Source organism: Caloenas nicobarica, chromosome 2, assembly GCF_036013445.1.
Source record: "Caloenas nicobarica isolate bCalNic1 chromosome 2, bCalNic1.hap1, whole genome shotgun sequence".
Taxonomy (NCBI): Eukaryota; Metazoa; Chordata; class Aves; order Columbiformes; family Columbidae; genus Caloenas; species Caloenas nicobarica.
In genome coordinates this window covers 120,381,177-120,398,208 of record NC_088246.1, presented here as the reverse complement: position 1 = coordinate 120,398,208, position 17,032 = coordinate 120,381,177, and the positions used below count along the sequence as shown (strand labels likewise).

The 17,032-nt window shown below is 40.1% G+C and overlaps 1 protein-coding gene across 6 annotated transcripts in view; it reads left to right on the top strand.

Moving 5' to 3' along the window:
• NOL4 (nucleolar protein 4) overlaps nt 1-17,032 on the top strand; it is a 191,835-nt gene that overhangs the window by 94,149 nt on the left and 80,654 nt on the right. For all 6 annotated transcript variants that reach the window (XM_065628610.1, XM_065628609.1, XM_065628607.1 and 3 more), the window contains one exon: nt 15,313-15,596. In XM_065628610.1, the coding sequence (XP_065484682.1) occupies nt 15,313-15,596 (284 nt within the window). The remainder of the gene's footprint in view (nt 1-15,312; nt 15,597-17,032) is intronic.

Below are 17,032 nucleotides of genomic sequence, written 5' to 3'. Positions count from 1 at the left end.
TAGTAAGAAAAAAGTAATAGTGATGACATTTTTTATTGGTTGCAAGGCATTTTTTTTTTCCTGAGGTATCTCTGCCTCTTTAATTCCTTTGAAATGTTCCCCGTTTCCCTGAAAATAAGCCCTAGCATGATTTTTCAGGATGCTCCAAATATAAGCCCTACTCAAAAAATTAGGCCTAGTTACAGTTCAGAAAAAAAAGGACAATGTAAATAGTGTCCAGGCAGCTATACATGTAAAAAAATAAAATTAATGGGCAATAGAATGCAGCAGGACAGACAGACCCTTCACCAAGAAAAGCAGACACCTGACAGTTGTGTTGCCAATGCTCTACAAGCAGGCTTCATGGACAAGAAGTTCTTATTTAAGGAAAGAGCCATTGCTAGGCATGAGATATTGCGGCCAATGGTTCTAAAGGAAATAGAGTCACAAGAAATTCACAATGCAATTCGGGGTTTGGAGAGTTATGTTGGTGTTCCAGAATGTGATGACATGACTATATTTGAATAAATGTTGATTTTTTGTTCAAGAATAAATGTAGATTGTTATTGATGGAAAAATAAGACAACCCCTGAAAATAAGCCCTAATGCATCTTTTGGAGCAAAAATTAAGATAAGACCCTGTCTTATTTTCGGGGAAACAGGGTAGGTATATATGTCGTATTTCCAAAGAGACTATAAACAGCCAATTTGAAGGTAGCAGAAGTGGCCCTCAATGAAAGAAGTGTATCCTCAGCTGAAACAAGAAGTTTAAATCTATTAAGCTCAAATATTTTGATTAATATTTGTATTTTTCTTTTGTTTAGACAAATAGCAAAGATTGAAAAAAATATCTTTTCAGTTGACAGTTTGCCCTAATTTGGAACAGTAACAGCCAACCACATGGGAATATTTTCATTATTTAAAACCACTTTATCTTCCTTTTCTCCTCAAAAGTAAAACTCTGAAACCACTAATTGTATGTAAATTTCATTAATGGAATAAATTATTTCCCAGGCTGCACACACTGGCTTCTGTTGACTCTAATGAGATTAAGATCATATGCATCCAAAGGTAGATTTCAGCCCTCTGTATGGTGTTCTTCTGGCCAGCTTTGTACCAGCTAATTAAAAAGTGCTTTCTCAGTGCTGTGCTGCTGGCATTGTGGCTTTCTGCGCCATAAGTTCTTTATATTAGCTGAAGATCTCAGCAAAACAGCAATGTGGATTTTCAGCAGGGCCAAACACAAAGGGAGAGAAACCAAGATTTCCTGGAGCAAGTTCTCTGTTTCTAGTGGTAGTTGAGATACCACATGCTGTCTGGCTGACAGCCCAAATACTAAAAGAAGTGGAATTGTTCTTGTTGCAGCTCCACTATTCTAGTTTTGTATGCTTCTAGCCACAGCAAACTGAATTTTTCAGTCTTCTCCAGAGGTCATTTGTGAGACCATGAGAGTAGGTGGCTACTAGGAGCATGAGGGATATACCTGCATCCTCTAGGGAAATGCTGAGGTTTATTTTAGATTCCAAATATCAAATGATAATATCAGTGGTATCAAAATTGCAATTGCGGTAGAAAGTTATACAATGGGAATCCAGGGTTTCTGTCATTCTGTTGCCAGAAGAGTCCACTTGGAGTTTTACAGGGGATACGAGAATGAATGTGAGCTGAAGATTTGAGTGATCAGTCTTTTTATGCATAGTGCATTTTACTTTTTCACTGCAAATTTATTACTGACAATAGTTTAGTTATTATATCTTGGTGTGGACCCCTTTAATATTCTGTCTTTAGGTGGATAATCATTTTGAGTTTGTCATTTCTCTAGTCATTATGGTTGAAATTGTTTTCTGACACATGCTGAGGAGAAGAAGACAGCTGGAAATGTAGGTTGATGGCAACAGCAGCAGCAATCCCGATTGCATCTGTGATTTGTGAACGCTTTCAGCCAGCAGCAAACCAAACAGAATCTGATCAAAACTCTGTTTTGGGTATCAAGTCCAAGGGCCAGAGTGCCATGATATTCACTAATGTCCTTCTATTCTGCCCTTTGCTACTGCATAAACTACTGAAGATTGGTTTTGATGGCTCATATTGTGGTTACCACATGATGTAGAAATTGCATTAACACTACCAGTCCTTTTAATGTCTGCAAATGTGCTGTCACCATAAGTCCACTTCCAAACCAAAAGCTCAGCCTTTACTCCCTGTATTTTACCTCAATCTTTTACAGCAGCATCTGTGGTGTTGAGTTTGGCAGGGACTCCAAGTGTAGGAAACTCCAGAAACTGCAGATTTCAGTGCTGAAGTTAAAAAGAAGTGCATTTGGGGAAAACAGACTGCTTGAGAATTGGGTAATGACATCTACATAAAAGGGACTCCATACCAGTGATTTTCACCACACTTGTCAAGTGGTTTTTGCAATCTGTTGGAGATATTTCAAATTAGAGCTGTCTCAGGTGTTCTTCAACAGAAGAAGATGATGTTGACATTAAAGCAGTTCTGACAAAAATCTGCAAAATTTTTCAAGCACAAAGAGTTTTCAAGTTTTCCCATCTTTCATTTACAGTTTTGTTCAATTGCAGTGGGAGGGAAAGTTCAAAACAAGAGATGCAGTGCTTAGTCAGGTGGTTGGGCAGTGAAAATTTCAAGTCCATAGCTCAGTTGAAGAATAACAGCGGATATGCCAGGACTATCTGTCAGGTACTTTGGGCTTTGAGAAGTTTCTGGGCAATGAATCATACTTACTTGGTTTGCCAGAGGTATTGTGCTGACAGACCATCTAGCAAAGTCATTCTTTTTTCTCTTCCGATACCTCGTATTCTAGTCCATTTTCAGATGACATGTGACCAAATGCTCAGCTATATTTGGAGACCTGTGGGAAAAAAAAAAAAAAAGACTTTGATGCCTGTGCCAAAAATAATTTCTGAAAAAAAGCAGGCTTTATTTTTGCTGAAAATAATTTCTGAAAAGGAAAGAGCATTTTTAAATTTTGCCAGTCAGATTGGAAGTCAACATGTCTGTCTGTAGTGTTATAAGGCAGTTGGAATTTAAGTGATGACTTTAATGAAGGCAGAAGAGACCTTGCTGTAGTATTAATACTTCATGGGAAGTCTGCTATCTTCTGCCTGGTATCACCCAGTTGGTGGAAAGACCTCAAATCATGGCTGTTTGTGGACAGAGTGTGCAAATCTGCCATTTTTCAACCAAAGTTATATTAAAGGATTCGGGATTCTCCTGTCTTGGGCCATGCAATTTTTTAGTAGGAAAAGATAATAACTGTTGTAAACTTCCAAGCTGATTCTAATGCCTGGTGTATGATAACACATGTACATTTCTCATGGCAGTTTTGACATTTGCTATGTGAGAGAGATTTTTCAGACTGATCAAAGGAAGACCAGTCATCATCACTATTTATTTTTCTCCCTTTTGTTTGATGCCTATAATTGTAATCAACATGTTAGGGAGACTCCCAATAGGCTCATTTCCTTCACCTCAGTGGCAACATTTTTGTGTTCAGGTAAAGCTTCCTTAGCATTGGTGGCTGTTGTTACTTTTGCATTCTTTTGCTGGTGTTTGGGCTGGTGCTTGGCCTTTGTAGATGCTGAATATTTTTAACTTTCACTAGATACAGTGAAAAATAAAATTAGGAAAGCATAATGGATGAAACATTCAAAAATGAGTGCTTGCCAGATGGAGAAAGGCCATCAAGTTTGTTATCGAGTGTTGCCCTGCGTGACCAGAATACTGTTTTCACTCAAGCAGTGAGGAGACACTGTAGTTACCCAAGGCATGTTCAAATCAGGAAGCAGTAATGTATTATACATGCTGCCATGGACATCCGTAAGCATTTTAAAGTGACAGAATAAAAAGCAAACTGAATTGGAAAGGGACATGCAATTTATAGCCCTTAAAAATGTTGATTTGCTCAAGTTTATAAGAGCAGCTTTCCAAGCTCTGGAATTTTTCATCAAATTGCTAAACCCACAGTCTGTCTGTAACACAATCCTACACTTGACTCACTGAGACTCTGTCTCAGCAAAAACATTAATTACATCGCAGTCATTAAATAAGGAAACAGCAACCCTAATGGAGTCCTAAACTTGGATATTTAGTGTTCTGACTTCTCAGATTCACTAACATCCGCATTCCTAACGTATCAAGGAAGTTTTAGGACACTGTTGATAATGCTAAAATTGTGATGAAGTACGAAGGCTGTAAATTCCTACTTCATAATTTATGTACTTTTCTTCTAGTTATTCTCAATTACATGTTTATTACCTATTTTTAAACTGAATTTCAGTATGTGAATATTAGAGGCACTTACTTTACTCTCTGCTGAGTTCGGAAATTTTTCTGAAAGCCTAAATGTTAGTATGAGTGGAGAGAACTGATTGGAAAGGATGTGACAGAATTGTTCTAGAGTGAAAACCAAACCTTGCAAACCTTTGCAAAAAACCAGTTGATTTTACCAACATTATCAAATGAAAACTGGAAAAAAATTACAAAAATGGTAGGAAATGTCTTCACTTCTAATTATGAAGGGTTTTTCATGTCCTAGCTTTTAATATACAGTTGCGAATAACAAAACGGCTTTAATTTACTTGGTACAAGTGTTTAAAGTATACTTTTCTGTGTAAAAAAATTCAAAAATATTAAATTGTCATTTGAAATCCCGAACTATAGAGCTACAAAATCGATGATTAAAGGTCTAATGAGTCCAAACTATTTGTAGAAATATCGTTACTGAGAGTTATGCTGTCAACTCAGATAAGCTGTTTTCATTATTACAGAGGTACCCAAAATGTTGGTCTGACAGGGCATTTTAAATTTAAAGTTACTCTTTCTTTTATGCACCTAAATAGTTAATTTGTAGCCACTGAGACAGTGTATACATTACAAATATAAAGCAAAGAATGCTTACAAGTCTTCTTCAGAATGGTTCTGAAATAAAACTTAAAATATAATAACAGCATCTGTTGAACTTCAGCAGAACTCTTGATTTTCTTACAATTGGGCATAGATTTTCCCAGTGTTTTTGTTGTCCTTGTTGTTCTTTTGGGGCGGGGGTGGTATGTAAGATTTTTTCTAATTTCTACTTCATTGTAGTCTTCTAGTGATAGGCAAAATATTAACAGACGTATGATATTTTTCATATTTCTAGAGGAAACTTCAGCTTCTTTTTCTAGTATGACTGTAACGGACAAGCAAACCCAACAGTTTGTACTAGGAAGCCCATGTAGGAGTTTGGGTGAAATGTTGAGAAGGATGTGTGAAGCTCAAAGCAGTCATTCCTGTTTGCTCTTAAGGCTTCTCCTCTCTTTCTCTCCCAGTTATACTGATGGAGAGAGTCTAATGAGCCTGAGGTCATCTTCCCCAATATCCTTGCTGCCTTTGCTGACAGAGTGCAGAGCTGTTAAATGATCATTTGTCTTGGTTGTGTTTGGGGCTTCACCCTTCAAGAAGGAGAGACCCACTCAACACACCAAAGCTGGTAGGCTAAATTTAAGGCTTTAAAGAATTTTATTAAAAATGCCAGTATTTGGGGCATCCAGTCTGCAGAGAATTTCCTCTGCTGATTCCAACTTGATTTTTCCTCTTCGTTTTTGTCTTCTGGCAGATCCTGATGAAGTAAAATATGACTTCACACGCATGCAGTAGGTTTGAGTGGCAGATAAGTTGAATATAATTCCTCTCAGCCCTGTTGGGGTTGACGTTTAGGCACCAAACATGAACCTACATGTTACTTTTTTGTCTCTTGCTGGCTTAGCACCAGGTCCTTCTTGCTGCCAGGAATGGCAGCAGCTGCTGCTGCTCCCAGCAGCCTTTAGCTAGAGCAGCATAAGCCTCTTCCAGGCTGGGCAAGAAAGAGGAGTGAGTGAGATCTCTTAGATTACCTCTTTTTACTTTAAGGAAAGACTTCACATTTCTCCTTAGCGTGTTGCCATCTCAAGCATCTTTGTCGCTGATGTGTTCTATCCATGTTTGGAATTTCAGTGAATCTCAAAAGTTGGGAGTTAGTCTGTCCTGAGCCCTACTTGCCTGCCTGTCTCCCAGCCTTCCTCAGTTCCCAGCTTCATATCAACAAACTGCTCTGGTGTCCTGTTTAGGGTGAGTTCAAGGCAATACCACTGGCATCACTGATATGTTATCAGAGTGAGAACTTGCTCCTGTAATGCTGGTCCAGAAACAGAGCTCTAAGCCACAATTCTCAATGCCAGATGACATGCAAACATTCAAATATGATCCCATATGTGACACAAAAACTTTTAGAAGAATTGCAGGTTTTCTGTATTGAGAACTGCTTGATAAAGCCTTTGCGACACAAAGTGCCCTAGAGGTTTCTCCAGAGTAAAGAGAAAGCCAGAGATTTTTCTCCCCAGAGGCAGTGAGGGCTATGTCTGTTGAAGTGGAAATGCCAAAGCACAACTACAAACTAGAAACACAGTGACAATAAGACGATTGTGCACCCAGTGAGCTATTCAACTGGTTATTTCCATGTACAGTACCCTCCTAATAGCCATTCTGCTTCATCTCCTTGTTGTATTATATATATGCAGGGACAGTAGCTCTGCAGGCAAAGTAAGCATGCGATCGCTCATGAAGCTTTATAAATGAGCCCTTCTATAACACTGTGACTGACAGGACAGGATTATTCTTCTGATAGTTGTTGATGTCATGGAGTGGCAGTTGTTCACTGTTCTGTTATTTAATGCTAAAATTGAATAAAATATCTGCCTGTTTTGTGCCTCCAACAAGAAGCGACATTTATCCATGGAAAAACTGTGAATTACTAGGGGTTTTGTTTAATAGTGAAACAGGATTTACAGCCTGGCTAATATGGATTCCACTGTGTACGTGCACGTGTATATCAAATTTACTGTGCTCTTGTTGACAATGCTAAGGATTAGTTTTGTAGTTACTTTGTTCCTTTTTCTTTTCATAAACACATGCAGCGATTGATCATATGAAGGAGCTCCTGACCTATTCCTCAACCACCGAAAACAACAGTGAGGGATTCATTTATTGGCATCATACTAAAACTGATGGACATTTCAGGTTCAAATTTCAGCGCAGCAAGGTCCATAGTTGAATTCTCAGGAGCCAACCAGGTCAGGAAAGCTACATCTACCAAAAGGAGAACAAGCATTGTTAACATGAGTGAGGTTAGCTGAAGAGGACAATTAGTGCAGTCTCGCTGTGAATGAAGGGACTGAGCTCTGTGCACATCACCCCACTTCTGTCCACTGCAAAGGCTCTTGCCCACCTCTTAATTCCTGTTCCTTGTTTCCTTGACATGGTACTGACATTTTAGTGGGAACAGAAATAGTGGTGGTAACTTTTTGGAGGAGCACAGAAGTGTGCTTGATGTTTACGCAGGTTCAAGGAGAGACGGGATATTTGCATGGAAAAGAAATCTATTGAGTGTCAGTATGTTGCTGGAAACCACATCCAGCTCAGAAAGACCTTGAGCTGGAAATTGTTAAGGGCTCAGCAACCCGTAGGAGGAAGAATTGTATGTGCTTGCCTTATTCTCTTCCCCAAACATCTCCTAATAGCCCCTGCTGGAGATAGGATATTGGACTACATGGATTTTTGATCTGACCAACTATGGCCATTCTTATGCTTTACAAAATGGGAATAATAGAGAGTCTGAAATCACCTTTGTACCTCCATTAATTCAACCTCTGCTTTTTGTCACAATATGAAAGGGAATGGAGAAGATGAATAGATATAGTTGATTTTGACTGGCTTTTAAGTTATGTGTTGAACTTTTGCTTGAAGCATCACTTGTGATGTAAATGAAGCATAACCGAATACATAACTGTGACAAATTGGGATTAAATGGTCATTGTGAAAAGTGGTGGGAGTGAAATGTGACCTCACCTTTTTACCAGTTCTTTTAGAAAAGTCTCTGTAGTTATTTCATACTACAGAAGTTTCTGTGAGTTGGCACTCTGCATCACCTTGACAGCCTGCACTTGCACAGCCAGCAGCTTCAGTCTCACTCATCCCACTCAAGTCATTCACATCCAACCTCCTCCTTTTAGAAAAAACAGTTACCCATCCTACAGTAGCTGCGGTTCTCAGAGATGCTTTGTCGACAGGCAATCCACTCAAAGTGTTCGTTTAACCCGTGTGCATGCTGCCTTGGAGTCTGCAAGCACCAGTGTCTGTTTGGGCTGCCTATGTGCCCTTCTCCCATATCCACCTCTTAGAGCAGCATGAACAAAGTGGCTCCAACAATTGCCTCGTTCACTTGGTGTGATTAATCGGATTCATTATCACCAGGAATAGTTTTGGCTTGTGGGACACCCTCATGTGGTCAGAGCATCTCAAAAGAGATGCTCAAAAGGTGCTGTAAGGTTAATTGCCTTTCCTTTGTTTCTTTTGTCTGCTTCCTGAGTAGGCTATCTGCCTTGCTTCGTGGCAAAATGGGAGCTATATTAGAGCTGCTTCCGTGTCATGGGGCTCTTGCTTCATTCTTAGTGTTAGTGAGAGGGTTCCTTATCTCCCTGAGCTGTCATAACGTCTGTACTTTCAGATCTGAGCTTCCATGTGGCTGTAAGGTTGTCAGATTGTCGGGCTGTGCCACACTACTGCTGTTACAGCTGACGGCCAACACTATGGGTTACTGACTAGTAAAATATGCAGTACCTTTCAGGTAGCTGAAATCTCAGCTGTGTAAACTAAGCATACTCTAAATATTAATTGAATTCCAGCCTGAGAATTAATTTGAGAGAGGGAGAGGATTTATTCACAGATCTATCTTTATGTAGAATGGCTTGTTGACTCCTTCCTGATTTACCTGCAAGGAATATGAAAAGTCTGGGTTATTTATAGTATGAAATGGATTGCTAAGAGTAATGCAAGAGATCCTTTAAAACATCTGGAGATTTTTCTCTCAAGGAGACAAGTGAGAGTTGTATGTATGTACCTTGGTCTGAGATTCACCATACTTCATTGATCCTTATATCAAAGTTCAGATCTTATATTTGTGCTCTCAGAAAACTGATGTTTGAAGGACTTGTTATTCCAGCCAGATTTGATGCACTCTTCAATTTGCTTTACTTTCAGAAAGCGCTCTTACTCAAAACAGTGCTGAGCATTTGACATATCTGGCCTGAAGTCAGTTCTCTCTGGTTGGAGGAAATGTATTTTAATATATAACAGCAGAATCTCTAATTCTAGCAATATATACTGTTTGCCCATTCATAAATCTAGACATTGTTTGCTAGGAGAACATAATCCTATAAATTAAAACTTGGTTTCCTGCTCTAAATCAGAGTGCCCTTAAACTATGAGCTGTCATGGAAATCACCTTGTAGAATCCAAGGTGCTAGATACAGAGAAACTGGGTTCTGGCAGAAGTTTAGGCCATGATAATGTGAAAGTCTGTGCAGATAATTGAAATGAAGGATGCAGAATTTCTGAGAATCAAAACTCATATTCAGAGCATCTGTTTGCTTGGGTTTCTTTGGCACTGTCTTCCACCATTTCACAGTTTCCCGCAAAAGCAGGAGGAGAAGCTAACACTGTGGTGACTGCAGTGAGCCTGGAGAGTTCTCAGGCAGGAGCCTGGACTTCTCAAGTGTGCAAAAACAAAGCTGGTGTAACTTCATGTCTGGTTGGCCTCAAGGTGATCCAGAAGAATGAGCTGGAAGCTTTAATGCAGTGAGATGAATAATAAACAAACTTCAAATAGGACAATCACTGCAGTTCTTGTTCTGAGAATTATCCCTAACATAGAGAATACTTGGACTAAAGGTGCCCAAAGGGTGTTGGTCAGAGCAGAGCATCAGCATTGAGCTCTGAAAGGTGGTAGAAAGAGGTCTTGGCATCAGGTTTAAGAAATACCAGTCCATGAGTGAGAAGTCCATGCCTAAGCCCAGACAGTGCTCCCTGCTTCAGCAAGAAGGAGGCTGCTGCCCAATCCAAAGATACCCTCAGTCTGCTCTTGGAGTGTTTCTCTGATGGGTGATGTTCTTTGATCCCTGAAGAAGGCTCTCTGTGTAGGTAAGGCACCAGCTGGCTGGTTTTGAGAAGTGAAACACATATGCATTTTGCAGTCAGAATCACTCTCCATTTTCAGATTTAAGTAACACAAACAGTTGCAGATGCACTTCTAGTCTTCCAGAGTGCTGGGGTAAGGGTTTGAAAACTGCACAGTTCCTGGGCATGTGGCCTGCCCGGAGCAAGTAGCAGCATTTAATGAGGCCATCATTCACTGTCGTGGCTGATGCCTGTAGATAGTGGTGACCCTGGGAGGTGATGAAGATGTGAGTTCATCCCACAGCCTCTTTTGGGACTGCCCTGACACCCAGCGCAGGGCAGGGAAGCCTTCTGCTCCCTCCCCTCGCAGCTCCCAGCACCTGTGGCATGCTTCGTAGAATCATAGAATCATAGAATAATTTCAGTGGGAAGAGACTCTCAGGATCATCGAGTCCAACCATAACCTAACCTAACTCTAGCACTAAATCATGTCCCTGAGAACCTCATCTAAACGCCTTTTAAACACCTCCAGGGATGGTGACTCCACCACTTCCCTGGGCAGCCTGTTCCAATGCCTGACAACCCTTTCTGTGAAGAAATTTTTCCTAATATCCAATCTAAACCTCCCCTGGCACAACTTGAGGCCATCTCCTCTTGTCCTATCCTTTGTTACTGGGGAGAAGAGACCAACCCCCTCCACGCTACAACCTCCTTTCAGGTAGTTGCAGACAGCGATCAGGTCTCCCCTCAGCCTCCTTTTCTCCAGGCTAAACAGCCCCAGTTCCCTCAATCGCTCTTCATAAGCCTTGTGCTCCAGGCCCCTCACCAGCTTCATCGCCTCCTCTGCACTCTCTCTAGTACTTCAATGTTCTTCTTATGATGGGGGCCCCAAAACTGAACACAGTATTCCAGGTGGGGCCTCACCACTGCTTCGCTGAAGGTCTTCCCATAAAACCCACCCTGTGGCGGTGGTTCAGACAAGAGGCATATTTTGAAGACACACTCTCCTTGCATCAGTGATACGACTGGTACCAAGCACCCAGATGTAAGCTGATCGCGGTGGAGTTTGGTTTTCCTCTCATCAGCCAGCTGTGGGCAGGGAGCCTGGGGTCACCATCAGCTGGCGGTGATGCCGACGCGAGTCCAGGGAGGGCCACTGTGGTTTGCTCAGCCTCCTGCGGGAGAGCAGCCCTGCAGCAGGTTAATAGCTGCTGCTGATACTGAAAAGTCAGCAAAAAGGCTCCTTAACAATGTTTTGAAAGTGTTAAAAAGCAGGCACTTTTATTACAGCGCGCTGGACGCTCAGAGGATTGCTCCTCTAATCAAGCGTGCGCGTGATTCGCACTTCTTGGTATTTATTACATATACCTATTGCATATTCATTTGTTTCTACTGCTTAGTTAATGCATTAAACATAAATTACTTCCATAACCCCGCCTTTTGCCGCAAGTGCATCTTTGGTATTTGAGAGTCTTCATCAGGGGTCTCTAGTGGTCTTCGCAGCCTGGTGCCCCCCCGGTGTTGCTTCTTGACCTGATTTTTGAGCATGCATATTATCATGTTGTACTGCTACTCAGCAAAAGTCATGTAGCTCTTTCTTCATTGAGTGGAACATTCCGCTTTCCCAGCTTGCAAGCCAAGGACATCCCACTTTGTCTCATGTCCAGTCTCTATAGAGCTATTGTTTCTCTGTTAGGTTTCTGTTACATTATGCTTAGTCTTGCTACATTAGGCCTAGGGGTTTCTGCCCCATGTTAATGGCTGCGTGCCCAGGCTGGGCCTGGCCTCCACAGGGACTCTGGCGAGGGGCAGGGGCCAGGCCCAGGCAGCCCCAACTGCCACCATGATGTCAGCAGCTCCCAGGGGTGCCACCATGTTCCCCAACTGCGCTCCCACAGCCTTCTCCGCTGCCCCAGGGATGGGTCCCCAGCCTCTCCCCCTCGGTGCCTGCCATTAGTGGTGTCCCTGTCCTGACAGAAGAGCTGTTGGCAAGCTGCCCCGAGGGACCCTCGCCAGCGGCCATAGCTGGGCCAAGCCTTAGCTCCCCAAGGCTTGCACACAGCTCTCCCCAAGCCGCCTCTGCAGGATGGAGGAAAAAATTTTTGGTAAGAGAGCAGGCTTTCTGCATTAGCAGTTTGTTGTTGCCGAGATGTGATAAATAAAGGTGAGAAAACCGTATCTGAGGGTGAGCATGCCTTTCCTCTCCTGGGCCGGACCCTCTTGCCTTTTTCCCCCAAACCAGTTGTTCCTGATGTGGTCTTTGTTTCTGATACTTCAGAAACTCTTGCATTAGAGTAGCCTTATTCTTGACGAAAATAGACCAGCTGCCCAGGGATGAGAAATGTACTAAACCTTGTCGTTTAGTTACCTTGGTAACATCTGTAAGGAGCTACCAGTGCAAAACCATTATTTTTTACCTCGATCTCTTTTATGGCAATACATATTTATGTTTACTTGGCAAAAGTGTGATTTATAGCCATTGTAGCCATTCTCCTGAACATTATCCTGACAGACAATAGTTCCCCTTTCTAACAAGCAAGGTTAAATGACTGTAAAAGCAGGTATTTGACTTTATAGTAGAAACTAAGATTTACCATCAAGTAACTAAGCTTTTGCTAAGCAAAGCTAAATCATGTAAATACTGTGTTATTGTTTCAAAGTATTATAATGCTTGTTCACATTTACTCACGCTAGGAATTTTTTCAGTGGTTGTGTTTTAACTTTTTTTTTTTTTCTTTTGCATTGTAACAGTCTCACACATCTAAGTTTTTGTTGTCAACCATTCATCATACAGGAAAAAAAAACCCAACAAAACCAACCAACATTATTGCTTATGATTACAAGCCAAAACTGACAGCCTTGCTTTGGGCTCAGTCATTCCTGGATCTGGCTCTAGGCACAACTCTCTTTCTACTCCCTCACTCCCATTTAGCCCTCTGTGTCCTGGCAGCGGCTCCTCTGCACTGCACAATCCGGGTGCCAGCACACAGAAGTTCCCAAAGGATCAGACTTGTGTGCTGCAGAGTAGGCAGTGCCCCCAGATTTTAGATGTCTCTTTGCATCCTCTGACTCCTCACTTGTTTCTCTCTTTGCTCCCAGCAGCAGGGAATTTTCTGAGATCTTCAAAGGGAGGCACATCCCTCACTCAGTGACCAATTCAGTAATTGAGTTAATTAATTTGAAACTAACTGTCACTTGTTAAACTGATAATCAAGAAGCCAATTATCTGTTAACAGTCCTAAACACAAATCAGCAGTAACCAAAGGGCTTCTCTCTTCAATAAAAAAATCTGGATTTCTTTCTGGTATCTCAAAAATTTTAAAATGAATTGTAAATATGGCTTTTTTTTAGGACTCTATACTAGAATGCCATTATCTAGTTCAGAATAATTTTTTTTTTTTTTTTTTTCTGAAACTGCATTTAGAATTTTAACCTTTTTAATGTATTATGTCCTGTAACACATAAGTCTCAGGGCATGACAGAAAGGTTATTATGGATAACTCCTGCTCACCTTGTTAATTTATGTAGCTGAAATCCCTAAGTAGCCCCAGGTTTTTAAATCAAAACATTTCCATTGTTGCAAGTTGGGTTAGTGTACACATCTAAAAGTCTTATTCTAGGAATGTTATGCCTTTTATTGTATATACCTTTGTATTTGTGAGAGGTAATGTAAAAGTGGTACATACCAAATCATAGCTTCATTTTTTATTGCAGCCATTAATTATAAAGCATTCTGTAAAAGCAAAAAAATGTTCCTTAAATAATAGCATTTAAATTATTATTTTTATTATGTGTTTTAATGAAACTAGATTTTTTTGCAGGTTTACAAAGCAAAGAAGTTTTTAAAAATGCTCAGAATGTGTGCTCAGTCTTGTATACTTTATGACATAAAAGTGTTGAATACATACAGCAAGTAAGCCACTGATGTATGATGGCTTGTGTATGGCTCTCTAAGTACTTAATTGAATTAGATCATTACCCATTTACACAGATTTTCTTCACTTTTAAAATTCTGATCTGATGGTGATAAATAATTGGGTTTTTTACTGTATTAATGATGGAGAGTCAACAACTTGATTGATCATGTAGTTTCAAGCAGGAGTATTTCTGAGCACATCCTTTAAAGAATGTGTCCTGGCGTTTTTGAAATTCCATGTGTATATAAATGTGTTTGTTTCTTTTCCATGGAAGTTGTTTAGAAGGGCCCAAAAGCAGATGGTACATTAAGGTACTATTATATTAAGGTCCACCTCATCCTGTATCTCCAATTTCAATCTGTACATGTTTCTGGTTGCTAACCCCCCGGTTTTGTTTCCAGCTTCACACTCTGCGATAAGCATAGGCTTGCAGAGCCCTGGGCAGGTGTTTGCACCACTGGCAAAACCATGTAAGCCAGCAAAAAAGATGTGCTTTAGAGAACAAGAAGTAAGCAAATTGAGGGCCAAATTCTGCTGCCATTTAATCCATTGAAGGATAAATTATTTTACTAGGTAGCCTGTTGGCCGAAAGATTGTTTAGAAGTAAAGAAGGGCTGAGTAGAAGCACAGGTGGCAAATTGCAGTGCTGGCAAACACAGGATACACAAAACCATAAGCATGTGAAGACACAGTAATCATACATTTGAGCTGTAAAATCTTATGGGTAACAACACCACATCCAGAGTTTTCAGATGTAACTTTCAGGTTGATAATTTAGTCCTTTATTGAGCAGTATTTTAAAATATATTAAGACCCGCAATGAATGAGTAAAGTGAATGAGCACCTGAACAAAACGAAGATAAGATCTTAGTTTCTGGAGTCAGCTTTTCCAGTATAATCTCTACTGCCAGCAGTGAATACATCAGATGTATTTACATTGTATGTATGTGCAAGAGGATGTTTATAAATATGACATATGCTGCTCTGCACCCTTAGAACCCGAGAACTAGATTCTCTCACAGTACCATGTGCATCTCTGTTGATTTCAGAAATATGCAATACTGCAGTGATGAGCATGGTATAAGAATCTAAATAGATCCATAGACATATGAACAGACAGATGGATTAAGGCAGACTTTAACACTTTGTCCCTAAAAATCCTTTGTCATACTTATCTTATGTGTACACAGTGACACTAAGGTGTCAGCCCAGATAATTTCCTTTAATTTAGTAATATTTTATGGATTTACAGAAAGTTTTTACTTTAAAACATGGAGGAATGTGTGTGTACATTTTGCAGAAATGTACTTGTGTTAGTAATATAAACCATTTTCATTCTATTTTGAAAAACTGTGAAGGTTTAAATTATGTTTGAACTGGACAGAGGTGATGATGTGGCATGTGACTGAAAATATATATTTTTTAATAGATGATTCAGCCGCAGAGAGTTTTAATGGCAATGAGACCGTGGGACACAGTTCCAATGCTTCAGGGGGAACACACTGCAGGGAGATGGCAGAAACCAACAGTAATGGCAAAACAAATCTGGAGCAGGATGAGCAGCCTCTGAACCTGAGTGACAGTCCCCTCTCTGCTCAGCTGACTTCAGAATACAGACTAGATGATCACAGCAGTAATGGAAAGAACAAATACAAGACTCTCCTAATTTCTGATCTCAAGATGGAACGGGAGGCAAGAGAAAATGGAAGCAAGGTAAGGTGCTTCCACATGCTCCAGATATGAAGTGTGTAGCTTAGAAAAGGAAAAGATTTGTGAGGCCAAACAAAAGGTTATTCCCAGCTAAGCACTTAATGCAATGTGTCTAATGTTTGTCACATCATTACTCAAATGCTATGCATAGATTTGTATGCTCTGTTACACATATATGATGCATACATACATTAAGTCTTTGTGCATGTACATGAGTGAATACATATATATAGGCATATATATTCTGCTGACACACTGACAAAAACCAGCACAGTTCTCCATCATGCATGAATTTTATTGGTCCATTTATTGAGAACTGTCTGCATTCTCCATTTGAAATATATATATTAAAATATGTATATAATGTAATACATAGATATATGTATGTATACTAGGATACATATATCTATGTATATTTAGAGATGACCATCTCATTACATGTATTATGTATCTGTAGAATGAATCCGTATGAATGTTAAGTGTGTATGCCTAAACAAATTACTACGTGTGAATTACCAGTGTCTGAAAGGAACTGATTTGGTTCCTTCTTGATTATTTGTGTTATGCAGGCACCTAACCTGAATTAAAACTGGCAAGTTTGCTTTAAGAAGCTGTAATCCGCCTGAAGGCTTTTCTCTGTAGTTTCCATTGTGTGAGTAAGGAGAAGCAGGGGTGGTTATATTGTAGATAAAGACAGATCGTATAGATTAGATAGCTAGCTTTCTAGGTAGGTGTTTTTCATGAGGGTGGACTGAAGAAATGGCCTGACTTATCCACTGATCTTATTGGTGACAAGTTCCTGGTTTTTATCTGTTAACTCCCAACTGGATTACCGCTTTTACAGCGGCAATAATAGGATGTTAATACTGGATCCAAATACTATTAATGCTAGCCACTAGCTTTCAGTAGCCCACTACGAAATAATCTGACAACATAGTTATACTTTGAATGGCCACATTTTTTTCAGGGCTTTGAAATAGGAGTGATATGGAAAATCACTTTTTCTAGATATATCCAGAAAGGGATTGTACATGACTGATGTCTAGAGAACAACATTTATTTATGTTAAAGTTTAACTCCTGTCTTCATTGCCTGCAGAGTAAAAATAAAAACTTGAAACGTTTTTTTAACTCTAGTGTCTGGTTTTGATGGGTAGAAGGGAGACCAAATGGGAGATTGTTAGGCTTTCTCTTTCTTGGCCATCCCAGTTTAGCAAATCATGTGTCCCAAAACCTTCTCCATAAAATCTTTATGAAAACCTGTTCATCTGCATGGCATATTTTTGTTTCCACAAATTTTGGTTTTATTGGAAATGTTCTGAACAGCTCTGCTCTCAGAGCGTGTACACACTCCAGTGCTGGATTTACTCAGTACTTTAACTGTTGTACAGTGAGTCCCAAATTGGCTAATATGAACAGTATCTTAATTTGCTCTGGGGC